The sequence below is a fragment of the Clupea harengus genome, chromosome 8 (genome assembly GCF_900700415.2).
Source record: "Clupea harengus chromosome 8, Ch_v2.0.2, whole genome shotgun sequence".
NCBI lineage: Eukaryota > Metazoa > Chordata > Actinopteri > Clupeiformes > Clupeidae > Clupea > Clupea harengus.
This window is the reverse complement of record NC_045159.1, coordinates 28,038,785-28,065,260: the sequence shown is the minus strand read 5'-3', so window position 1 is coordinate 28,065,260 and position 26,476 is coordinate 28,038,785. Positions and strand designations below refer to the sequence as shown.

Sequence of the window (26,476 nt, the reverse complement as noted above, 5' to 3'; positions counted from 1 at the left end):
ATACAATACAATAGTTTCAAGGTGCTTTACAGAGCCCAGCGCCTGACCCCCCCCTGGATAAAGGCATAAAGGCACCGGGGCAAGGAGAAACTCCCTGTTAGCAGGACGGAACCTTGAGCAGAACCTTGAGGGGGGGCGGCTGCTTGGAGCTGGCCGAGTAGAGAGAGAGAAAAGGGTGGGTCACACATACAGTACCAGTCAAAAGTTTGGACACACATTTAAGTTTTTTCTTTACTTTTATCATTTTCTACATGGTAGATTAATACTGAAGACATTTAAACTACGAAAGAACACATATGGAATGACGTACTAAACAAAAAATGAGAAGGCGTGTCTAAACTTTTGACTGGTACTGTATATTAGGATGAGCATGCTAGCTTGTAGCAGGTATACACGATACAGAGATGGGGACAGGGCATTGGAGTATTGGAGAAGAACTTATGGATATACACAGCTTGGTGGGACTCACTCGCACTACTGAGCAGGGCAGTGTCAGCGCTCCAATGGCAGCCTGTGTCTGCTTTGCCTGGAGTGAAATCTGATGTTGTGATATTGATATTACAGCAGGCTGTTAGGGGCCCCAGGCCACTAGCGCTTTAGCTCACTGGGCCTCTTAGAAAACACATACCAGGATTCCAGTAACAACAAATATAAATCAATTACCACCATTTGTAAATGCAAGTCTATGGGGAAATTCTCTGATTGGCCTGCTTACACAGCTGGTAGAAGTGGCACAGAATCCATGTATGTTTGGAATGAGGGCCCCTCTGTGGATCTGCAGAATTCCTGTGTATGTTTTCAATGAGGTCCGCTCTGTTGTTTGACCTCTGAACTCTGGCCTGAATGCTCCTCTGTCTCTGGACAGGATGCTGCTCAACCAGCCCATGCAGGCTCTCGTGCAGGACGGCGCTGGAAGCGCCCAGGCCTCACAGTCCATCCAGCAAACCAAGTACGTGCCACCCTGTGTGGGTGTGTGTGTGTGTGTGTGTGTGTGTGTGTGTGTGTGTGTGTGTGTGTGTGTGTGTGTGTGTGTGTGTGTGTGTGTGTGTGTGTGTGTGTGCGTGTGTGCGTGTGTGTGTGTGTGTGTGTGTGTGTGTGTGTGCCTATCTCTGTGTCTATTTCAATGTCTGTTTTAAAGATCATTCTTTTAAGTTAACTTGTTTATTTAAGTGAATCTATGTTTGTCAATTTGTAGACTTTAGTGGTGGTTTTTGCTGACCCATTTTCTATGTGTTTGACTGTCTGCATATGTACTGATCTATGTGTGCATGTGTGTGTGTGTATTTCTCAGATACTCCCTGGATCAGCAGATGATGCAGCCCTCGTTCCCGGTGCAGCAGGTGAACTGTAACGCCGTGCTGGTGCCCTCGGCCATGCCCGTCTTCACTTCACCCATCATGATCCCCCACAACACCTTCATCACCCACCAGGCCCAGCCCGCCTACCATCCTCACCCTCATCAGCAGCAGCAGCAGCAGCAACAGCAGCAACCGCAACAACAGCACTTCTTTCAGGTGAGGAAGGAGAGAATTGTGTGTGTGTGTGTGTGTGTGTGCGTGCGTGCATGCGTGTGCATGTGAGAGTGTGAGTGTGAGTGTGAGTGTGAGTGTGAGTGTGAGTGTGTGTGTGTGTGTGTGTGTGTGTGTGGAGGGCATGGGGAAAGGTGACAGAGAGAGACAGTGTATGTTAGGTCTTTATTGTCTTTTTGTGGAGGTGGAGTAGCAGTATAGTCATCCCTGACAGTATTGGAACCATAGGAATGGACATTATCTGTCAAATACTACATTGGTGAAAGGTCACCAAGTTAAACACACTACAATTAGCTGAGGTAGCAAAATAGAGTAGAATACACGCACTATGCTATAACTCTAGGCACATCAATGTTTTAGTAACGTTAACAGATACCACCAGTTAACAGATACCACCGTTAAATTCATGAAACTGATCCCAACTTATCAAAAGTGATATGCGCCGCTAAATACAAACATGGATTATTCACATTAACGTGTGCGTGTCATAATACTGGTTTGTGGCATAGTATTGCCTGAAGTCTTCAGTCTATGTGCCACTATGCGCTAATTTATCTGTCAACAGGGCATATGGGCTAATATTCCATGCCTTTCATTGTCGATGATAGAAACAGAATTAGATATTAGTAGCCTACTTGTTTATGAAGGCGTGGGCCATGACCGCCTACATCCCTCCTGACCCCCAGACAGCAAACCACACTTACGAAAACATCTCTTCTACATCATCCCTCTGGCACTCTGACGCATAAATGATGGACCTTTATTATGGAGTGTGTGTGGGGTAGAGAGAAGTACAGAGAGCCAGAGAAAGAGAGGAGAGTCTTTGTGTGGGGGATGCTGATTATTTTGCCCCTGTCCACTTATGTTGATATGACGACCACTATCAGGCCACTGTTGAAACCCCTCTCATAAAAGCTCTCTGAAGGAGATCTAACACACCAGGAAATCAAAAGCACTGTCACCTCTGAGTTTAGTGATGTGGAGCATGACGGAAAAACAAAACAAAACACACAAAGGAAAAAAAATACACTGGGCTTTTCTCAAAGGTAGTCCAGACAACTCCGAGAGAAGAGTGTTAATGGAAATGAGTCTGTTTATGTGTAAGAGCATTTGGGAGAGATCATCACTGACACATCAGAGCTTCACAGACCACAACAGAGATGGAGGAGAATTACAAAGTAGTGAAAGAGGTGCTGCTAGTTCCAGCACAATTGATTGTGTCTGCTTTGTGGGAGTAATAATAATAAAAATAATAATAATAATAATGATAGGAGTAATAATACTAGGAGTAATAATATGCCACTGCTAGTTGTATTACTGTTACCTGTTAATGTTATTTATCTATTATCTATATTACGTATTAATAGTGTAATGACAAAGCACAAATGAGCCAACCAGTCCTTCCACAACAACCATATAGATGAATAGCAGGTTATATTATGAGACACATGTGAAATACGTCCTGAAGTATTTCTCGTATATGACGTGGCCTTTTCTCTGTCTCCTCGTCTCTCCACAGATGCAGCCCCAAGGTCTCTTACACAGTGGCCAAGCTCAGGCCTTCTTCCACACCACTAACGTCCCACAACAAGGTGCCGTGAGCTACATCCAGCAACAGCCACAGCAACAGCAGCAGCAGCAGCAACAACAACAACAACAACAACAACAACACCATTCCCAGACTCAAGCAGGCAGCCTATCAGACTTCAGGAACTTGCTCCAGAGGTAGCCACGCCTCCTGGGGAAGGAGGGGCTTAAGACTGCATGGAGCACTCAGCCAGGAGTGAGGGGTGAGGGGTGAAGGGTGAAGGAATGCTGGCAAAACAAAAACAAAACAAACTAAATGAGTCGAGAAGACGTGTTGGACTCTACTCCGTAGAGGATAAAGACAAACGTGCTGTCCCTTACAACAAACCGATGTCATGAGGAAGCCAAAGTCCAGTTGTTTCCACGGTGTTGCCCTGTGACCTGAGAGACTCATCCCCTGGATGCCCTTTTGCCCTGTGTTGTCAAGGATGCAGGGGGGGGGGGGGGGGGGGGGGGGGGGGCTGCCACACTCGCAGGCTTCATGGCTGCTCCATGCAAAGGATCTTGGGAGATGGGTGTGGCTTGCTTTGCAGGTGTGCAGAGGGTGGTGCTTTCTTGTTTTCTGGTGCTCTGGGTGGGGTTTGGGGGGGGGGGGGGGGGGAACAGTGAGAGAGCGTAGACTCCTCTCTGATGCTGATGTTTGACAGAAAGGCAAAACTCAAGCCTAAGAAGAAAGAAAAGGAAACAATGATAGGAGAGCGATGGCAACATCAAGATGTCACTTTTAAAGAAACAAACAAAGAATCAAATGTTTGGTTTGGTTTGGTTGATTGTACGGATCGCGAACTTGCACAGAAAGGAGATGAGACAGATCACATGACGGCTATTAATCACACCCCATTACAGCATTAGAAAATCCCCTAGTTCTCATCTACACAGATGCAAAGTCACACGCCAACACAAATCAGATCACTGCCAGCCCTGTCTACCCCTTAGCAGACCTGACAGACTCCACTCCAGTCTAGACAATCAGTTGTGAGGAAGAGAGATGAGGAAGAGGAATCCCCACCCTTACTATTTGCCTTGGGTCATCTATCATGTTCCATCACTGCCCCGTAAAACACATCACTGAGGTATCATCTATAGGATCGTCTATAGGTCAAAGAGAGATGCATTTGCAACCTACACTCAAACCAGGTTCCAGGTAACTTGGAAACAAGTCATAGGAAACATTTTGTCTCCAAATTATGGGATGAGATTGAATTATGGGATGAGATTGCCATTTCCCATTCCAGTCCTTGTTACCTGGATTGCAGTGCGTGGCCTGTCACTTCAAACAAAACATGAAGCACACAACATACACGCAACTAGGGATGCACCGATACCAGTACCTGGCAACATCCTCGTACCCATAAATATTCCCTGATACCACTACATGGCAACATTTACGTTAAACTCAAGGCTGCGGTCATTTGTTGCCGCCCTATCAGAGTTGCCTACTGGAAACAGCTAGTAGCAGTGGGGAAGTACTCACCCCTCGTACTCACTCTGAGGGTATCTGGGGCATCGATGCATCCCTACAAGCAACTGCCCAACAAACAGGAAAACAAAATAGTGAGGCTCCTTGACGACATGATTTATTTACAAACATGTCTCCACAAGACAGCTTTTCAAATGGTCCCTTTATTCATATTCAAGCATAGAAAACGATCAGCTTGTGTGGATGATGATGATGCACAGACTGTAGGCCCAGGGCCAGGTGCAGTGCAGAATATCATACAACACCTCTGCAGTTTTTTTTCCGGTGGTTTGAATGCAACTCTCTCAGTATTACACGATTATAATGCTATAGTTATTATTGATAATGTATGACTCAAACTTACATTGAGACTGGAAGCACAATCATCATTATTTGTACGAGCTTATTTAACCTACTCTTTCGGAATTGTTGGGATGCACCATTTCTGGGTGCGTGTGTGTGTGTGTGTGTGTGTGCGTGCGTGTGTGCGTGCGTGCGTGCGTGCGTGTGTGTGTGTGTGTTTTTGTGTTTGTGGGATCAGGATTTGAATATGCTCCCTTTCTGCTGTCAAGGAACAAGCCAGGTTAACTAAATCAGAGACAATTGATGTAAATGACAATCACAGAATTTCATTTTTATACACTTCTACACACTTCTACACACTTCTACACACTTCTACACGCAGTGGCACTTTTTAGGCATCCAGCCAGTCTGGAAAAGCATTATTTCCAGAAACACTCTGACATGTCACTGAAGACTATTCTGTCAATGGAAATGTGTAAACCTTTAACCAATCCACTTATTGAGTGTGCCCCCATGTATTCAAGCTGAAAAAATATAGGCTTTAACTTTGTAAACTGTTGACTGAGCCAACAGATACATGTAGGACCTATGTCTCTTTAAAGCTGAACACTTTTAAAGTGTATAGCGTCCCAAAACAGAGGTTTTGTCCCAAAATGGCACTCTGGATTCAGCAGCCTTGGTTGGCCACACTAAAGTTTTAGAAACGTTTTGACAGAAAGGTGGAAAACAAATGGGATTTGACTAGAGGAAAGGAAAGGAATGTCAAGACAAAGGAATAAGCGTCTTTAGCGTCACACTTCAGATGACCGGTGCTGCTCTTTGTGAAAAAAAATTGAAAAGAAGAAAAAAAAAAAAAACCTAAACATAATAGCAACGACAGCAAAAAAAAAAAAAAAAAACACTAAAAGATTCACAGTATGTGCCGTTTGACCCTTTATTATGTGCAATGTCAGTTTCAAAATGAATGTTTAATTTCTACTTTTTTGAAGTAATGTCTTATAGGTTTCTGTGTATTGACATACTAAGAGCGAGATCCGTGGTAGTATACAACCGATGTACTGTGTAAATTAAATGGAAAGTATTTTTGTATGGAAAAAAAAGGTATCCTTTACATTCCTTTGACAATGGGTGGGACAGTGTAGTGTAAACGTTACGCAAACCACATGACGGCTGGCTGAGCATGGGCAGTTCAGTTCCAGCCACATCTCTCATGGCTTCCCCCCTCTCTTCTGAACACCTGCAGACATGTCCCCAGAACATGCCTCTAAAAACAACGCTATGGTTTCTCCTTGAAGCCTTTTGGGGGTGTGCTGTTTTCAAAAGCATTCCACATGGACATAGTTGATAGGTCATGTGTTGAGAGACTTCACTTTGGACATAGTTGATAGGTCATGTGTTGAGAGACTTCACTTTGGACATAGTTGATAGGTCATGTGTTGAGAGACTTCACTTTGCAAGTCGATAGCCAGCGGTATTGCAAAATATCTGTTGGTCATATGGTTTATTCGGGTCAGACAAATTCCTGTAGCCAATACAATGCAATCTAGTGACCAAATGAACAAAAACACGATATATTTTCCAACGTCAGATGCTTCAACACTTGATCATTAACAAATTCATCTCAGTCATCAATATTACTCGTCGTCAAAAACGCAATTTCAGACTAGCTGACACATCACAACAATGCAGATGAAAAACTGCACTGCTCTGTGCATGTTCTTGGGGCAGATATGTGTCTGAATCTTAAGGTCAATTTAAAAGCTTAAATTGGACAATTTGGGCAAGAAAGCACTCCCAAAACAATATCTGATCAGGTGATGACAGATCAACCAAACTTGAATAGGACTTGGAGAAATAAAGAACAAAATTCTTGGTGACATTCTTCATCAATCTTTGTGCTTTCGAGAGGGCTGATGTTTGCATGTTTGTCACCCAACTGTATTCTCTGAATCGCCGCGGAGTAGGTCCCCTTCTTACTCTTGCCGCACAAACCTTTCACGGCTCTTCACTTTGGCCTTGTGTCTCTGATCAGCAGCACTGTGGATTCAGTTCACTTTTGTAAAATTGTATTTTTGCTGTGAGCTAAAACTCTTCGTTTGACACTGGCACCTCCGTGATCTGCAAAACATCTCAGGTCTGCCTATAGCACCTAGTCAGTTTGTGTTCTCTATACATCTACATGCAGACATATTTTGAATTCACTGACCATAACTGTTTCTTGGTTAAAGAAACACAAGTGAATGAAAATACAGTGAGTGTTCGGTTCCCTTTTACAAACCTTCAACGACTGAGAGTGTTTAAATTGTGTCAATGACAGAAACCTTTCATTTGGATATCTGTTTCTGTGTTGTATCACTGAATTTCAGTTCTCCAGAGTTGCCCTCATTTCCCCTACTTCATCAACTGATTTCAGTCTTCTGTATAAAGGAACGTTTTTTTGTGGTGTGCATTTGGTTTTGTGTAAAAAAAAAAAAAAAGCTCCCTGTCTATCTATGCTACTTGTGTTTGTCAGTTGTGATGGCTTTAGCATTATAAATGCAATGGTACTGATTCCTCTCTCTCTCTCTCTCTCTCTCTCTCTCTCTCTCTCTCTCTCTCTCTCTTTCTCTTTATACCTCTCTTAAAACACCTCTTTGTGAAATGGTTGTGTGGAGCTGCACTCTTTTGTTCTTTTGTCTTTATTTTTCACACTCTGTATTTGCCCCTGAATCTCCTCTACTGTTGCTTTTGTCTGTTTTCTGGTTTCTATTTTGAAGGCCTTCGGGCTCCGTGTTCTCCACTCTGCCTCTGCGATTAGAAGGGGTGATGTGACCCAGTGTGTTTTCAGACGGGGATTTTAATCAATGCATCCAGCAGTACCAGGGTAGAGGAAGACTAGGAAAAACAAGACCTACCCGAATGGCCATTTCTGTTCATTTGAAACAGAAGAAAAAAAACATTGAAGATATTGTAATATAGAATGTACAAAAATGTTTAGAATATATAGTTGTTTATTTTATAAGATGTCAAATAGATTGAAATACATTTATATACATTATATGATTCAAAGGTTTTAAAAAAAAAAACAGAAGTATTTTGTAACAGAATAATTATTGAAGTGTCTTACTGGGGGAGGTGAAGTCTTTCTTTTCTTTAATACAGCAGTGGGTGTTGCACAGTCAATGATATTGTATGGCTTTTCCTCTGTGTATATACCATCAAAATAAGCTTTAACATATTGTTAATATTGTTTTAAAAAGAAATTAATAAAAAGTTTACATTCTGAAACACCATGGATATTAATTCTGTGATAGTGATATTAAATTATTTTTATTCAATCTTGATAATGTGGTATATAAAAATAAATATTTTTTAAAAACATCAGTTCTCTTCATTGGTGATATCTTTTGGAATAAAATAAATAAGTATGTTAAATGTGCAGTGTGTAGAAGTGACAGAAGGCCCACTCATATGCCTACACACATACCGTAGATGGTTATTGTATGTTTGTGACACTAGCGATAGTATAATTTGAAGGGCAAATCTCTGCAGTTTTTTAAATTAGCAAAGACTTCTTGGGCTATTACTTTTGACCTAAAAGGTCATTCATGTAGAATGTTAGAATGTAAAACACTGTTAAAACGACATACCACCAGTAGGTGGAACTACTCAACGGCGTCCTCTTCATTTCTACGACAAAAATCACGAAGAAGGATGACGGGTTCAAAGGCGCCATTGTATGTTTTAAACTAACGATAACAACAAGAAGCAACTGAATCAGTACTTGTACGAGATTGAGAGCAGAAACTAAATTAATGAAAAGTTGTTATCTTTTGCAACCCTGTTTTCATGTTGAGAATAGGCTAGTTAACGAATTGTCATTACTAGTATTTTGAAAGCTGTACATAGGGAACGAATTGGCTAGAGATAGCTAGTTTGCTCGCTGATGTCATGAACAATATTTTGCCAGCTGTAACGTTACACAGGAAGAGATAGCTAACTTGCCCTGCTCGCTAATGTTGTATTAACATTACGCCCCATGGAGTTGACAGATCAAACTCCGTTGAGTAAGTCTAACGTTACAACGCAAAACTCTGCTCTGCTGTCAGCATTGGAGCAGTTAAAATCATCAAGGACCACTCGACAGAAAATTAACAACCCTCTTAATGTGGCGGTCATTTCTATCCAGAGGTATCTAGATCAAAGTAACGTTGGCGCTAAAACCGATAGTTGTACCGATGTTTACACGTACGATCTGACTGTGACAGATGGGGCATGGAAAGTAAATGTAAACTTTCCACAACTCTACATTCTTTGCTGCACAGAAATATTCTTCGTAGCGGCATTGATGTTCGTATTGTGGAGTTTGCGATCATTTATGACGAGAGGAGGTTAGGTCAGAGTTTTGTGCGCATAGATAACCTCGAATGCACCTCAGAAGTGTCGGAGGTTTTTCGGTGTGCCAAAGACCTAGATGCTCTGTCAGTTTGGACAAACAACGATGCTCGAATGCTCTCCTTCATCCAAATGGACCTTCCCCTCGATGCGGGTCGGAAACATTATCTTTCGCTCTGGAATAACGAAGATCCGCATGGCACAGTCTGGACGCCAAACGATTCGCCAGTTGACGTACTCTTTGACGGTAAGCAAATATTTTGAATTCTAGAGTTGATATTTATTTGCTCTCTGAGGGCAAAGAAACTTATTTCTTGATTTTCTCTTTTGCAGTGTCAAAAATCTGCCTGGTGGCAGATCTGGAGTCTTTCTATGTCAGAGGGAAACCCCCCCGTCCACTACTTGTAAGAGTAATGCACAAATCCCGCTTGAGATACTATGGAAAACCAACCAAAAATACCGACTTTCCATTTCAGGTACTATTTCCTATTATATGTAATCCCAAATATCGAAATAGAACCAGGCTTTTGTTGTACTGCAACAGTCTTCTAAGTCTGTAGCTTTAAATCTTGCATATAGATTTTCACCCCTCAGGTGTTTTTCACTGGATTATGCGGCCTAATGTTTTAAGACAAGGGATGCGTATTTATATACACATCTAGTTCTGACATCAGTACATTATGTTAACAAATGCCATTTTTTTTTATGAAATGTCATATTTTTCTGCTTTCCTTTTCTGTCCAGGCCTACTTCGAAGTGGCTGACCAGAGTGGCACCATATCCATGGTTCTCTGGAATGAGCTGTGTGTGGAGTGGTACCACAGGCTCAATGTTGGAACGGAGCTCTACCTCAACCGCTACTCTCTGAAGAAAGCCTACCAACAGCGCACCCGGCCTCAAATGAACAACAGTCACATGGTCTTCCACTCCACCGGTACTGTTACTTTTTGTTCACAATCAAGACAGGTTATACCTACAGTTTCTGTAGGCTTAATACATTCCATAATACAAAATTGTTAATAGTTGAGACATTTCAAATACTGTATTACACTCTATCTTCATGTGCAGAAGTAAATAATATGCGCATCTTGTGTGTGTGTGTGTGTGTGTGTGTGTGTGTGTGTGTGTCCGTGTGTCCGTGTTGTGATGGGTTGCTCTACAGAGGTCAGCCTGAACCCAGAAACTGCGGTGATTTCTGTGATCCCTCCACGGAAGGTGCAGCCACAGTGGTGTCTACCTGTGGTCTCCTACCTCTTTCACACTAGGTACTACACACTCGAGGTCTCCTACCTCTTTCACACTAGGTACTAAACACTCGAGGTCTCCTACCTCTTTCACACTAGGTACACACTCGAGGTCTCCTACCTCTTTCACACTAGGTACTACACACTCGAGGTCTCCTACCTCTTTCACACTAGGTACACACTCGAGTCTCCTACTCTTTCACACTAGGTACACACTCGAGGTCTCCTACCTCTTTCACACTAGGTACACACTCGAGGTCTCCTACCTCTTTCACACTAGGTACTACACACTCGAGGTCTCCTACCTCTTTCACACTAGGTACACACTCGAGGTCTCCTACCTCTTTCACACTAGGTACACACTCGTAATCAGTCATTACTGAACAGGCATGCAGTGGAGGTGTAGTGCTAGAGAGAGGCTCTGTGTGTTCATGCATCACTCTGTCTGGTTTAGGAACTGCCTTTCTCTTATCTCATCTCATCTTAAACATCTATCTGAATCTGTTAAAGATGAGGAATGTTCAGCTGTAGTTTCTTCCCTCTGATGTGTAGGTCCGAAATTGAGAACTTGGCTGATAAGGCTGTTGTTGATGTCATCGGCCTGGTCACCTTTGTTGGACGTACAGAGCGAGTTAGGAGCCGCGCAAACACAGGTAGTGCACTTTATTGGCCATCTTTTTTTCTATGCGAATAGAAGACGAGTTTAGTGAATTGCACATGAATGGCATCATTGTTTAGCTGTGCATATTTAAGCTAATGTTTAACAAGTGTTTAAGGCTTAAATGTTGACCAAAAAAAATTACTTCAGACTAAGCACCCTTCATAATGTGGCCGTAGCTGTTTCGCTCCTGAACGCCTGTACGCAGAGAGGGGCGGTGGAGAGAGAGAGGGACATTTGTGAAGTGCTCTGGTGATTTGGTGACGGAAAGTTTCTGAGCAGGTTTCTGTGTTGTTTCTCTCCCATTCTGGTGTCAGTTCCTGAGAGGTTCTGGACGTATCGGTGGGTCCACGCCGTGGATGGAACATCAAACGCTCCCTTTATCCTTGAGATCTTCTCCACCTCACAGCCAGATATGTTCAACAGTATCCATCCAAGTAAGCGTCCTGCCTTTCTCTGCTCTTTCTGTATTAGGGGCGACAGTGGTACATGTGGTAGAGAAGTCGGTTAGTAATCAGAAGGTTGCTAGTTCGATTCCCTGTCGAAGTGTCCTTGAGCAAGACACTGAACCCCTAATTGCTCCTGATGTGCAGTCCCCAGTCTCCCTATTTTTTGACACTTGATGTCTTTTTTTCTTGATTGCCTTCCAATTTGACCTTCCTCTGTCTTATTCTTTCACTCCCTTTTCTGTTGCCCCCCCATCTCTCTCCTCCCCCTCCCCCTCCCTTCCTCCTCTCAGTGGCTCTCCTAGTGTGCACCCAGATGAGAGTGTGTTGTGGCCCGGGCTCACATCGCTACTTAACGTCCAGTGCAGAGACCCAGATCTTCACCACAGGTGAGTTTACGACAGTCAAGCTGTTTACCCAGGGCCAGGGTGTCCCAGCACTTCTGCTGGATTAAGCACCTGATCTTTCTAAGACACCTTAATCAGCTGTATGAGACACTCTTTAATATTAGATTCACTTCTGCTGGATAAGCACCTGATCTTCTAAGACACCTTAATCAGCTGTATGAGACACTCTTTAATATTAGATTCACTTCTGCTGGATAAGCACCTGGTCTTCTAAGACACCGTAATCAGCTGTTTTGAGACACTCTTTAATATTAGATTCACTTCTGCTGGATAAGCACCTGGTCTTCTAAAACACCTTAATCAGCTGTATGAGACACTCTTTAATATTAGATTCACTTCTGCTGGATAAGCACCTGGTCTTCTAAAACACCTTAATCAGCTGTTTGAGACACTCTTTAATATTTAGATTCACTTCTGCTGGATAAGCACCTGGTCTTCTAAAACACCTTAATCAGCTGTTTGAGACACTCTTTAATATTAGATTCACTTCTGCTGGATAAGCACCTGGTCTTCTAAAACACCTGAATCAGCTGTTTGAGACCCTCTTTGCATTCGTGTGAGTTCTGTGTGTCAAGATGTTGTTGATAAGCCTTTACCATTTAGATCCCGTCTCATCAGAGTTTTTAACGTGCGTCTTGGCCAAATCAGAAATCAATAAATTGTTCGACCGGGAACTAACTTGTACAATTGAAGCTAATCTAGCTGAAGCGGAACTAACTGAGAAGCCTGAGTATCAACTGTAGTCTCTCCCACTCAAGGCTATCACAAGAACCAGCCCTACCAGTCCCAGCCCAAGGTGAAGGCCTTCATCCAGTGGGTGAAAACGCAGAGGGATAGAGACATGCTCACAAAGTGCACAGTCGGAGGGTACTACTGCTGCCCCAATCCCCAGCCCACCTTGGCCCTCAACACAGACCAGAGCTCAGGTGATAAACCATGAGTTGGGTTTATGATAGATAGATAGATAGATACTCAATACATTGGTGTATGGGTGTATATATAAGGGCAACTAAAATGCCCTTTAGTATTAAGGTATGCACAGTATATACATTTTGATTTAGTTGTTGAATGGTTTTAGTATGGCTTGATTATATATCATTCATAAGACAGTGTGTCTGTGGTTATGTGGAGCACGCACAGTTAATATGTTTTGTGTGTAAGGTAGGTAAAGGACAATTTTGCAGCTTCCGAGTAACACAAGCACACATGAGGATTGACGTACATTCATTTGCTTTATTTAAATAAATCCGGCTTAAATCAACAGCCTCCAAACCAACTGGTCTTGGTTTAGCAGAGCCTAGATCTACTTGCTTTGAAGACCTTGGAAGGGGGCGGTAGAGAGCCTTCAGGACGGAGCATAAGAGGGTGATCATTCAAGGGTCATATCGTGGCCGTGAAGTACCATACCTGGCCAACAGGAACCACAAGGCTTACCCAGAATGCACCGCAGCAACAGGTGAGCACAGGCATTCTGCATGATGGCACAGTATGGACTCCTGACCTTGAAGTGCTGGGCATGGCCTAAGAGTAAAGGTCACAGGTCATGTCCTTAAGGCCAGCCAGTTATTGTGCTGCCCTCGTTTCTTTATTTGTTTCCTGGTACTGCATCACGAAGAGTAACAATGCCTTGTTTTTCTTTTCAGTCACAAGTCAAAGCAATGTGTGGAAACTTCTCAAAATGTAGCTAGGATGATGATATCTGCCAAAGAATGCAATTTAATCGTATTGAACTTGGCGGTTTGCTGAGTTTGTCGTTGGTGTTTCCCCTACTTAAGGTTGAAGCATCAGTGGGTGTGGCTTCCACCAGTTTGGCCCCGGCTGTGGAATCAGAGGGCCCTCAGACGGGTAGAGACACCCCCGTCTCCTCTGACAGCAGCTCCAGTGCACCCCGCAAACGCAAAACAGCACTGCCCTCAAAAGGTGTGTGTGTGTGTCGTGTGTGTGTGTGTCGTGTGTTGTGTCGTGTGTGTTGTCGTGTGTGTGGTGTGTGTGTGTGTCGTGTGTGTTGTCGGTGTGTGTGTGTGTGTGTAGCTGTGTGTGTGTGTGTGTGACAAAATTGGGCATTGGGTTATTCTGTTTGGTGCCACCCTTGCAGACAGTGATGGGTGGATGTTTGGGGACATAAACAGAGAGAGAGAAAAATAAGGGACCCTTACGTTCTTTAGATGTAAACGGACCAAACGAATGTGTCATTGTGTGTCTGGATGCGTGGCGCCTACTGCTGTCAGACTCTTCTGATCTGTTGTGTCGTAGGCAGATGAAACGCCACTACATGACCAGGGCTCAAGCGTTGTCACGGAGGTGAGTGGGAGGACTCTTGTCTGAGGACATGGAGAACAACTTTTGGATGATATCATGTGTGTCTGTATGTCTGTCTGTGTGTGTGTGTGTGTGTCTGTGTTTATCTTCCCTGTTGCCCCCCTTAGGGTTGGGAATATAATCTTAAATGTTATAGTCAGTTTTGTATACTGATATTTAATGATTAGGATTCCGAGTACTGTGATCCAGTGTGTATTATTGCCTTTTCTAATGCTTACTTCACCAACTATGCTATAATAGGTTTATATTCAATTCTGGAAAACAGCGGCAGAGAATCATGCTGTCCTGCAGTCCAGAGTATTGACTAGACTTTTGTTTTTCCATTGCATCCCTCTCATCTACGTCCTGTTTAGAGAAAGTCCCATCGATGAGCCACCAGAAGATGAAGAGGTAAGTGAGGAGGAGGAGGAGGAAGAAGAAGAAGCGCCTGAACAACACGAGCAGCCGTCAGAGCAAACCAGTCAGCCAGCAGCCACAGGTGAACATTTCAGTGTTGCTCATTATTATTTATTTTCTGCTGTAAAGGTCAGTTATTTTGCATTTGCAGAGGAGCCTACTATTAAAATCAGTATATTTGGCATATTTGGCATACGATTAAACACATTTGTGTTTCTGGATTTCTGCTTGTTACCCCCCTTCACTCTCTCCTGTTTTGTTTTGTTTGTGTTTGTCTGTATGAACAGGGGCCGGTCCCCAGGGTAGCGCAGAGCAGTCTTCTGTCGACTCCCCAGATGCATCCTGGGAGAGCAGCCTGTCCCCTCTGTCCACCCTGCGTGTAAGTTTCCACCTGCGTGCGTCTGGAGGTCTGCACCGGGAGAGCGTGGCGGAAGGCTTCTGCTTCGACGACCAGGAGCTGCACCTGCGCCAGATCAACCTGCACCCGTCCCGCTGGAGCCCCGAGCTCTACCCGCCGCAGCACGCCACCCACCCAGCCGCGGCCTGCGACGGCTACTACACCCTCACCATACTGGGTAAGAGACGCGGCTGTAGGACTACTCCAACCCATGAAACGTGTGATTGCTGCTTCACCCGAAGCATACACGGTAAGGAGTGAATGAGTGGCCCTGAAGGGGATGAAGAAAGTGGACAGATACAGTGTCTTCTGAAAGTGCACAGACACAGTGTCTTCTGAAAGTGAACAGATACAGTGTCTTCTGAAAGTGCGCAGACACAGTGTCTTCTGAAAGTGGACAGACACAGTGTCTTCTGAAAGTGCACAGACACAGTGTCTTCTGAAAGTGCACAGATACAGTGTCTTCTGACAGTGAACAGATACAGTGTCTTCTGAAAGTGCGCAGACACAGTGTCTTCTGAAAGTGCGCAGACACAGTGTCTTCTGAAAGTGGACAGACACAGTGTCTTCTGAAAGTGAACGGACACAGTGTCTTCTGAAAGTGCACGGACACAGTGTCTTCTGAAAGTGCGCAGACACAGTGTCTTCTGAAAGTGCACAGACACAGTGTCTTCTGAAAGTGAACAGACACAGTGTCTTCTGAAAGTGAACAGATACAGTGTCTTCTGAAAGTGAACAGACACAGTGTCTTCTGAAAGTGAACAGATACAGTGTCTTCTGAAATGTGCAACACTGCTTATGGGCTTTCATAAGAAAAAAGTGCAGTTCAGCAAAGTCAAATAATGCCCATCATTATCCATTCATCTGCCTTTGAGGAAAATGTAAAAGTATCTTTTAGAGAGAGAACTCAGAGACAGTAGCTTAGGAAACCTTCAGCTTAGTAAGGTACACCGCTGCCACTGAGTGGTCCAGAAAAATTCACTCGTTTTTTTTTTTTCCTTAGTTGGAATTGTTGATTTAAATACTTTAAATTTGACCTCTCTTCCTTGTATTTCAGGGCTGAATCAGCAGGTGGCAGTAGATGCCCTGTTTATGCCCGTTTGGTCATCAAAAGACCCCCGGGCAGCCAGCATGTCCTGGAGTCTCCATGACAACAGCCTCCTGTCATGCCTCATGTCAGGTCACTTCTGCCCTCCTCCGAACACTTCTGGATCAACAGACACCCCACGCCCCACCCCAGGTAAGGGCAGTTTTGGGTGGGGAGCTGTGTGTGTGTATGTATGCGCGTGTGTGCTCACGGTTGTCTATGGTATTGTTATCATAAGCTTTTATTTTATGTACGTTTTAGTGTTGATGTCATGTTGATTTTGTTGATTTTGTGGATATTGATAATGTTGATTTTGTTGACATTGATAATGTTGATATGAATGTGCTTCTTCATGTTAATGGCCTATCTTCATGCGTGTCTGGTTTGTTCTGTTCCTGTGCAGAGGAGGTGATGAGCTCGGTGGCTTCGCTTGAACAGGAGCACATGGTGTGTGTGCTGGACATCTGTCTCCTAGGAGACGGGAAAGCGGAGGTGATATGCTCCAGGGTCTTCAGAACCAGGGACCTCATCACATCACAGACCAGCAGTGCCCAGTAGAATGCACTGACTCATTTTTAGTGGGTATATGAAGACTTGTGAATTTAATAATGTGAATTATATATATATATATATATATGTATATATATGTGTGCCGATCTGTTGTATTTTTATACTTGTACTTAAATATACAAATAATATTTTTTTTGTGTGTTCATTTATTAGTTATGCCATAATAGGCAAAAATGATATGCTGATAAATGATAACTGCTCAGACACTCTTAACTCTTAAGGCTTTTCAGTACCCTGGGTGCATAGGAAAGGAACAGTGCTCAATAAATCCATCTTCAGTCCTTAACAGCAGTCCATGTTCAGGTGGATACGGTGTGTTGGTATTAGACCTGAAGATGCTGAACACTATGAACTAGTGCTGTACAGTAGTCTGGAACAACCTTAAAAACAATGAACGCCCTCCTACGCTGTATTTGGGCATTCTTTTGCATATTGTCCATATCATCTGCACCTAATACATTACTGAGGCTCAAAGTGGATACGTTGGAAGTCCTATCCTCTTGCAGTCTTTAGGATGTAGGCCAGTGTGAGTCACCAGGGTATAGGTCTGACTTGTCTATTAGCACAAGCGCAGTGAGGTCCAACTCATTGCATCTCATTGCCTCTAGCTTTTGAGCTGCATCTCCTCCTTAGGAGCCGTATGCAGTCTCACCTCTGTGCCAGCAGATGGACCAACTGTCTCATTTCCCAATCACTGGGGAGGAACTGTTGATAATGGCATCGTGCCAGTGTGTCAGAAGTGACTGTGCCGCCATCCTACTCGTAAATCCTCTCCTATATGAGCTTGAAGCAGTTGTTGTGTTTTGTTTCCCCGGTAACCTAAGCTCAGCAAGATGGACGCCGAAGCTGAAGTCAAAGCAGCTCAAACTGACACCAGCCAAAGTGTTTCATTGTTTGATAGATGACTGGAAGTCTGTAGTAGACTCTTTAAAATTGGCCATGCAAACTGAGAGTTACTCAAAAACAGCATTGCGTTGTTGAAAGTAACCCAGTTTATGTGCTCTAGTGCTCCTGAATAACTGAATTTCACAGAGCACCATATCAACATAGATCCTGTCTGGTCTTAATGGTGGTTTTACATGTTAATGGTTTTCATAATGATTGGTGTCATTCTCAGTTTTTATTCTGCTGCTTTCATCTGGCCACCCGTGCGTTCAGAATGAGTGTGCCGACCAGACTTACAGAAATCCTGCTTTCAAAGTAAATAGCTCATTCTTTTCTGTAATTATCAAGTCCGACTGGATTAGCTCTGCCATCACTTTCCCTCTACTGTGACCTATAAACTTAATCCCCTCTGCTACAGTCATAGCTTCTCCAGATATTTCTCCCAGGGGAAAGAGGATTTACCAATACCAAGGGAGGCATTAAAACATGATTTGGCAATATTTGCCTGGGGAATTGGTGTCTGGAACAATGTCATTTAAATGTTCCTGTCTCGTTTGGGACAGATCACTCAGAATCTTCACAGCTAGACCTGTAATCAGTGTTAGTCCCACCCTTACAACAGCTGAATCCATATGAAAACATACTCTCATATACCATCACCACCAATAGACCCACATAGTCGTTCAATCTCACCCTCCGTTTTCTTTTCAGCTACTCTCGCGCACACATGCAAATGTAAGCATAAAGCACACAGGCACAATAGTTAAAACCAATTCGGTTCTATGGGCGAGGGCTTAAAATACAAATTTGTAGCGACAGAGAGCACACTCACATTGATGGCCCACTGTGTTGATCAGTGTAATTAACCTTCATTAGACCCCAAATGAACTTATGATCGATGCAGCATTCCCATGGGACTAATAGGATTTCCTTTTCAGGCCAACTGAAGCCAGTGAAGCTTAACCAGACAACATGTTCTGATGGCTAGACAGAGGGGCAGATGAAGTCCTACGCGCCAGTTTTCCGCGTAATGTCGTAGCAAGGTGCGCCAAAAATAAAATGTCTTATCTACGAAGAACGTAGGCCAAATGGCCAAACCCGGTTTCTCACTGCTGCAGGATGACAAGTTGCACTTCATTGACTTTTGCATATGTATTCGGGGGTAAATTATGGGTGAAGTGCAAGGGGCGATTTATCCTATGTATCCCGTTGTATGACTGAAAACTGCGGGAGACATCTCGTCTGTTTTGACGTGAAACTTTTTCTGCCTTTTAAAAGCAGGTGTAAACCAGATAGCTATGTGAATCGGAGAAATTTCCAGAAACAATGGAAGCAGTATTCTGGCCTCCTGTTTTGCTCATTTGTACCATGTTAAAAGCAACCTATACTTTTGTTTGCTTCTTTGTCCTTCCGTTGATTTTTTCCCACTGAATCAAATAGTCCGAGTATTTTTTTTGTTGTTTTTTTGAGTGGTGTAGAACTAGTGCCCTGTATTATTTGTTTGTTTGCAGACACATTATTAGCACGTACCGTATATATATTTCCTGATCGCTAAACTTTTGATTCCTTTTGATGTCGGTCGGCGGTTCTCTGATTCCATTCTGGTGATTGAATGAAACTTCAGTGGCGGGTGTCGCTAATTAGAGGGTGGTGGCATCCGTTGATTACACGATCAGATGCAGGTTTAGTACACTCGTTGTAAAATGAAAAGGCACAGCGTGAGTTTTCTGCCGTTCGACCAAGTCGCCGTTTACGCTGCGCTCGCTAACATACGTACATCATCTGCCCCAGAGTGTTCTAAATGCTGCCTTATTGAATCAAATGTGTTGCCTGTTAAATCCCAGCTGGTGATGAAGCTGCTCAGGTGCCATGTCAATCTTGGCAAAGCATTCAGAGTTGATAGGTTAGAAAGTTAGAGATTGGCCCGGTTTTAGGCATGAGTGAGTTATTGCTGTGAATTAAAATAAATTTTTTATTTTTATATGATATTTTTATATTTTATATATATTTTTTTTCTTGTGATCTGAGATGTACAGTATAGCTATGTAGCTCTTCCCTCCCTGTCTCCATTGGCAGAACAGTCTTTTGTAATGGCTATTTACTCTGTTCTATTGTTTTTGTGTTTGTGTTTTGTCATAAAACCTTGTTATTCATTTGCCACTAAATGGATATGCAGTCTGCTAATCATATAAACTGCAATGTAATGCAGTGAAAGCACCAATCTTGGCTTTAAGTCTATAGGTGTGGCTATTACCGAACACTTTACGAAGTACACTGCAATACAGTGCACTTACATCTGTTGTGCGTTCAGTCGCTGTATTAGTGTTGTCTCAAATGGAACACTGACTGACGAAAATATGCAAGCCTTTTACCCATAAATCTGTGCGCCAGCTTCCTCCGGCCAACTGGACATTTGAAACAAAGATGGCGGACCAAACTCAGCTGACGGCCGTGTTTTGTATGTAAATGTACATCTTTTAGGCGTTTTCTCGCTTAGATTTTTTAAAGTTACCGAGAAATAGACACTGTACTATCAGATAACACAGTTATTGTAACCAGCAATAATGGTTGAAGTGATTTGCGAGGCGTCAGTCAGCCAACTTTCCAAACTGAAAAGCTGCCGAAGGGCTCCTCTTCCGCTACGTGGCCAAGATGGCGCCTGTTTAGGGCGAGTAGTGTCCATCGCTTCACACTGCATTTTTTTTACCGTTTGCAGTGTGCCATCCGGGTACTTTCAGTGCCCTGAATTCTGCTGGTTCTGTCAGTGTGAACACCCTAAGCACTGAAAGTCAGTGCTTGAAGTGCACAAGTGTGCGGTACTAGACAGGGCTTATGAATCTAAATTTTGGACACTAATTGAAGGTGCACCTGGAGACCTTGGTGAAAAAATAGTACTCATAACTGGTTGCAATAGTACATTCCAATTTTCTAGTGGTCATAGCAACACCATTCAAGCCCTTAAAGCCAGTTTTCTTCTACTCTTCCCCTCTTGGGTTGAGTTTAGACAGCACTGATCAATCACTAAATGCCTGCAGAGAGAGAGAGAGAGAGAGGGAAGGAAGGAGGGAGGAGAGGGAGAGAAAGCTTTTGACGTCACCGCCATGCCAACAAGTCCCCGTTGTGGGCCGCTTATCTCCTTTCCCTCAAGGGACCTTAATTACGTTTCTCTCTCTCTCTCCTATCTGATATGCAGTCTGTTTTCCACTCTCTCACCCTTGCCATCTGTCTCCTCTGTCACCGCCTCCTGTCACTATCTGCACACCTGGCTGCCATTCTCTTTTGTTCTATTTAGGGGGGAGGGGGTGTACTTATTTCTGGAGATATAAATATATCAGTGTATCTGCACTTCAGGGTCTAGTGAAGTGTATCAGTTTGGTTTTCTCTCTCTCTCTCTCTCTCAGTTTGGTCTCTGTCTCTCTCTCTGTCTCTTCTCTTTTTATCAGCTGTTCTCTCCCTCTGTTATCTGCTATCTCTTTCTCCCTTTCCTGAGGGCAGATCCAGCTGTGCACACTGGGCTGGAGGAGAGTGTTTCAGAAGTATTCATGCACGACGTAGAGCTGAGAAAGCCTCCATGCATGACTGCTTCAAGGACGACTTGTAATATTAATGTAAGACAGACTGCAGACAGCATGTGCTGTATATACAGTATGTGTGTATGTATGGTGCTGACGTTTCCTGAGTGCTGATTCCTGAACCCTCACTCTCCCCATTATGTAAGCATGCATACACAGGTACAAGCCATTAATACTGTTCTGGACAAAAATGCCATCATCACTTAAGAAAGCGAGAGAGAAAACACGGTCCATCTCAGCAGACAGGTATTTGCAACTTCTGTCTGAGGATGATTGGACAAGACAAAAAACAGAGAAACACGTCAGAAATGTTCCATTTTCAGAGATACAGCTATATGAAGAGAAGTCGTACTGAGGGCAGACTGGGAGAGGACCCTCTTCATGGAAAAGAGAGAGGTGAGAGATTTTCAAATACGCATGGCTTTCTGAGAATGTCTCATTTTTTTTTAAACGCAATGTTTGAATGAGGAAATGAGCATTTTCAAAAAAGGAATTACACAACAGCATTATATTTATGACATTTCGTCACCTCTCTGGGAGAAAAGAGTAAAAACGAGAAATGAGATTTATTTCACCATATGTTGGTGCACCCACCACAGTCCTGCTCTCCCCTAGTCAACCTCTCCCTGCCACGGTCAAGGTCACTTCAGCCATTGGTCTGAGTTTTAACAGCTCATGTTCAACTACTGCACATCGATTCTAAACCACAATACTGCCCATATAATGTATTTGCAAGCTAGTGATACATTTGATTAAGTAAAAAAAAAAAAAGGACAAACTGTTTGGCAGGGATCTTAAATATGATTACAGAGAATTTAATTATTCCAGGTGCTATTTGTAAAGGAATCATTTAGAATGGCTGTCTATCAATCAAACAGACAGGACTGCAGCAGGATGACTTGGCAGCGTCTTTGGTGGAGTCTGGCTGGCAGCATGGCTCAGATTGGCTTCGGGGGGGAGATTCATGAAGGCACTTTTTTAGAGGGGAGGGTTAGTTCTGATGACCTTGAGGGAAGGATGATGCCAAACTGACTGTGCCCAGGATTATAAGATTACGGCCCTAGCCCCCCTCACGTAGGGGCACAAGAGGATTACGATCCCTCTGGCTCCTCGTGCTGCTGTGACAAAAACTGGGTTTCATCCTCACAGCCAGTAAGACCCAGAGACAACCCAGAGATCATGTTAAAAAGAGTCGCCCCTCAGCTTGTGATGTGGTGGGTCTTGTTATAATATTTGATACTTGGATGACATGGTGGAATATCACCATGTTTATAGTTATTTTTTTATATGATATTTCTCACTTATATTTATCTTAACGTTGTTTCACTATGTCTTCTGCTATCGCCAAATGTAAAACATCCGCAGGAGTTTGACTTTGAATAAAGCGATTCTGATGTGGTATTTGGTTGTAGTGCAAACACAGTGTTGACATTCTCTGGTTTATCAATTGGTCTTGGTCTTGGTTTGAGTTTGTCTGCTTGGCACAACTTGACACTGCTGACAGGCTCTACTGACCTTTGATGAAATATTACAGAATGCCTGCGAGGACTAATGAGCTTCCTAAGATGTGGCTGCTGTCAGGAACATCAAAGGCAGTTTTCAAGTTACTGTCAGGGAATTGTTCACCCTTTACCAGGACTGTATTAAACCTCAGAATTAAGACACACACAACCAAGAATATAATCAATAACAGACATTTACCAGAGGAGTGCAGTGGTTTCAGACGACTCTTCAACCATACACTGCCCCTATGGTAAAATGCCTGACCATTTATTCAAGAAAATGTCACAGAACACAGACATGACACTCCCATGGTTGTACCATCTCGTCCTTGGTTCCCAGAGATAAGAATGTTTACCTAAGACCCCCAAAACCCAGACTTTAACACAACATTCAAAATGAGTTCACATAAACACATGGTCTCCTAATTCAGTTCTACCCTAAACATCAAATGACAGGTCTGAGTTTAACATCTCTGAGTTACAAAACCCCCACATTCTCACAAACTCATCCTTCCTCTCAATGAGAACAAAGAAACATCTGAGACTTCCATTTAACAAACTAATATCAAACTACAACACATATCATGATAATAATTATATAGCATATTTCTTTCACAGTTACTGTGATGGATAGGGTGGGCAGACAGACAAATGGACAGACGTATTAATAGACTTAGAGAGAAAAACTAAACTTAAATTGTACATCATTTTTTTTGCTTGCCTAGGTTTTCTATGCTCTTTAATCCATGTTCCGCTTCTCAAAGTCCTTAGAATTAAAACTGCTTCTCTGTGAAAGTTGATTACCATATATTTGATGTTTCACTGTGACAGAATCCCAGTCAGACGCTGTGTTCACTTCCTAAGACTTAGAATGCTTGTCTCACAAAGCTTCAGCTTTCTTTCTCTGACTTGTAGTGGAATGTAAAAAAGAACTGTGGGAATATGGTGTCACTTATGAACTATAGATGGAGAGATCACACAGGCTAATTTCACTGTGGTCAATTGAATGCGATTCAATGAAGAAAAGAAGACAGGAAGCGAGAGAAATAAAGAGAATGAGAGAGGGGGCAAGAGAGAGAGAGAGAGAAAGAGAGGGAGTGAGTTCCCTGCATTACACAGACAGCATTGGTATGCACAAACTCCCTCAGGTGCATCTTCTTACCCTGATGGGCATTTAATCAAAGCTGCCTGCAGTGACATCGGGGGTGTGGTGCTGGGTCATTCATGACACCACCGCTGCCACTCCATCCACGCCACAACTGAATTGAATCGTCAGCCTGCTGGAACATGGTTAGTGAGGGCTAAGTGTGTTTGTGGGTGAGGGGGTCCCCAACTTAACTCTGCACTATGGCTGAACGAATAATTGCATTTGCGATTTAATCGCGATATGATAGAACGCGATTTTCTAACCGCAACGTTCGCGATTAAAAAACGTGGTCACAAAAAAAAAAAAAAAAAAAATAATAATTTTTTTTTTTTTTAAGATGGTACATTTTGCACACAGTGTTTAAAAAGTGCATGCCTAGTGTTTATACTTAAAATTACTTTTTTTAAATTACTTAAATGCACAGTGGCAAAGCCACCAATTTGTTGTTCTTGTTTCTGTAATGAGCAGTTAAATAAAAATGTAAAATGTGGGAAAGAATATTTTACACTAAATGTATCTAATATTGTGTTGGTCATATTTAAATCATTCATTACGTTTTGTTGGGGGAAAAAAGAGGATAAAAAAAAAATCGCATATCGAATCGCAATCGCAATATTTTGGTAAAAAATCGCAATTAGATTATTTTCCCAAATCGTTCAGCCCTACTCTGCACCAGAATGAACCACAGGCTACAATTCAGCTGATAAAAACCCTGCTTACTCCCACTGAGTCCTCATGCCAGCAACATAACATTTACATTTAGCAGACGCTTTTATCCAAAGCGACTTACATATGTGCGACTTACAATGTATACACATTTACACTGATGGCACACTGCACATCAGGAGCAATTAGGGGTTCAGTGTCTTGCTCAAGGACGCGTCGACAGGGAATCGAACTAGCAACCTTCTGATTACTGAACGACTTCTCTACCTACTGTACCACTGTCGCCCATAATAACAACTGCCCAACCATAGATCAGCAGGATCCAACAGCACAGCTGCCCAACCATAGATCCTGTCCAGCAGGATACAACAGCACAACTGCCCAACCATAGATCCTGTTCAGCAGGATCCAACAGCACAGCTGCCCAACCATAGATCCTGTCCAGCAGGATACAACAGCACAACTGCCCAACCATAGATCCTGTTCAGCAGGATCCAACAGCACAGCTGCCCAACCATAGATCCTGTTCAGCAGGTTACAACAGCACAACATTTTGCCATGATTATGGTCTTGTATTCTTCATAAGCGTTCATGTTCATCTCTTGCTCGCCAGCGGAGAAAAAAAGAGCACTTTTCTTTGAGTTTAGAACCATTATACCGTTAGAAAATCATTGTTTTGGTGATCGACCTTTCCTGCCTTTTGAAGTAGGACGTGCACGCGCAAATGCCCTGATAAGTTTAGCCTGGTTGAAATTAACCACATGATTTGGAGGCGGATGAGCCGTTGACGAACCGATGTTTGCTGTTCTCAATCAGCTCGCTAATGTTAACGGACTAAAAGGACAATTGATTAACTTAGCTTCAGCCCTTACAGTGAACGGGGCCCAGAGCAGCAGGATACAACAACAACAATAACAAAGATGCCTTTGTGAGCATTTCACTGGGGTTTCAAACAGAAACCTTTCTTTAGAGTTCCGCTGAATTAGGCCCATGACTCCTCCATAAGGCAACAATGGTGTCTGGCTAGTTTTACAGGCTGTGACCCTGGGTCAGGCTAATTTTACATCCAGACAAAGTATGTTTTAATGAGCCAACAACCAAACACAAGTTGCAGCTTCTGTCTACACCGACCCACTGATTGAGGTTCTGAGTTGGGAGGTCTGGAAAGTCTTCCAACGATTAATTAAGATTAATTTAATGCAGTTAACGTTCATAGCCCAAAGATCTCTCCAGTTGATCTTCTTCGTCTCAACATCATGCCAGTTAATCCATCCAACCAAAGCAAAAGTAAAAGGTGTGCTATAGCAATTTACGGTCTCAGATTCGAACAAAGGCAGCTGCAACAAAGCCAGTTTCTATTTACCTATGTACTGTCCTAGTCCAGAGGCAGCAGACCACCCCTACTTAACAGCATGAATGAGCCAGCAATAATAGATTATTAATCTGCTCCTAACCTTTGACCCCACTGCACTGACCCAGCAGAAGATGACCCTGTGGTCTTTCATTAACACAGAACACCACAGAACGCTAAATCCTCACATAACAATGACCTCTCTATCAGCAGGAGACATCTACTGTTTGAATGCTTAGTGTCTAGAATGAAAAGAGACCTGGGAGAGGTAGGCTACAGGAAGGCTGTGTGCTGACACAGGCTGGTTGACCCATCAGAATCCTTTTAAAAAGAGATGGAGCTCTTTCTCAAGGACACTGAAGAGTGCCCCGTCGACATCACTAAGGCACAAAAGAAAAGGCACACAAGACATTTGCTGTTTCTTGATGAGGAGTGAGTTCTTAATGATGCTGCACAGCTGCAAGTGGAAGTCACCCTGTGACCACCCCCTTTCTACTCTGCACTCTCCACTTCCTGTAGTTGGAGGGTCATGCTGATTGCATAATGACATCCCATGATTGCTGCACCAGCAGTTCTC

At 43.2% G+C, this 26,476-nt stretch overlaps 2 protein-coding genes and 1 long non-coding RNA gene across 3 annotated transcripts in view; all 3 read left to right on the top strand.

Moving 5' to 3' along the window:
• Positions 1–3,563, top strand: part of LOC105893786 (neuronal PAS domain-containing protein 2-like) — a 26,284-nt gene extending 22,721 nt beyond the window's left edge. The window contains exons 19-21 of the mRNA XM_042708601.1: positions 866–949; positions 1,292–1,514; positions 3,049–3,563. Coding sequence (XP_042564535.1) covers positions 866–949; positions 1,292–1,514; positions 3,049–3,258 — 517 coding nt within the window. The 3' untranslated portion in view covers positions 3,259–3,563. The remainder of the gene's footprint in view (positions 1–865; positions 950–1,291; positions 1,515–3,048) is intronic.
• A 2,320-nt stretch (positions 3,564–5,883) lies between these two features.
• On the top strand, positions 5,884–8,230 carry LOC116221541. Its single transcript, XR_004164183.2, has 2 exons — positions 5,884–6,226; positions 6,267–8,230. It is a non-coding gene; the product is annotated as an uncharacterized LOC116221541 (long non-coding RNA).
• Positions 8,231–8,659: 429 nt separating this feature from the next.
• On the top strand, positions 8,660–16,799 carry LOC105892069 (RPA-related protein RADX-like). The gene is given in 16 exon segments (XM_031572761.2): positions 8,660–9,137; positions 9,140–9,499; positions 9,586–9,728; positions 9,997–10,186; positions 10,415–10,517; positions 11,049–11,149; positions 11,472–11,591; positions 11,894–11,989; positions 12,766–12,933; positions 13,426–13,463; positions 13,881–13,927; positions 14,261–14,308; positions 14,680–14,804; positions 15,010–15,297; positions 16,177–16,359; positions 16,610–16,799. Coding segments are annotated over 16 exon segments (2,406 nt in total). The 5' UTR covers positions 8,660–8,896; the 3' UTR covers positions 16,765–16,799.
• Positions 16,800–26,476: the final 9,677 nt, after the last annotated feature.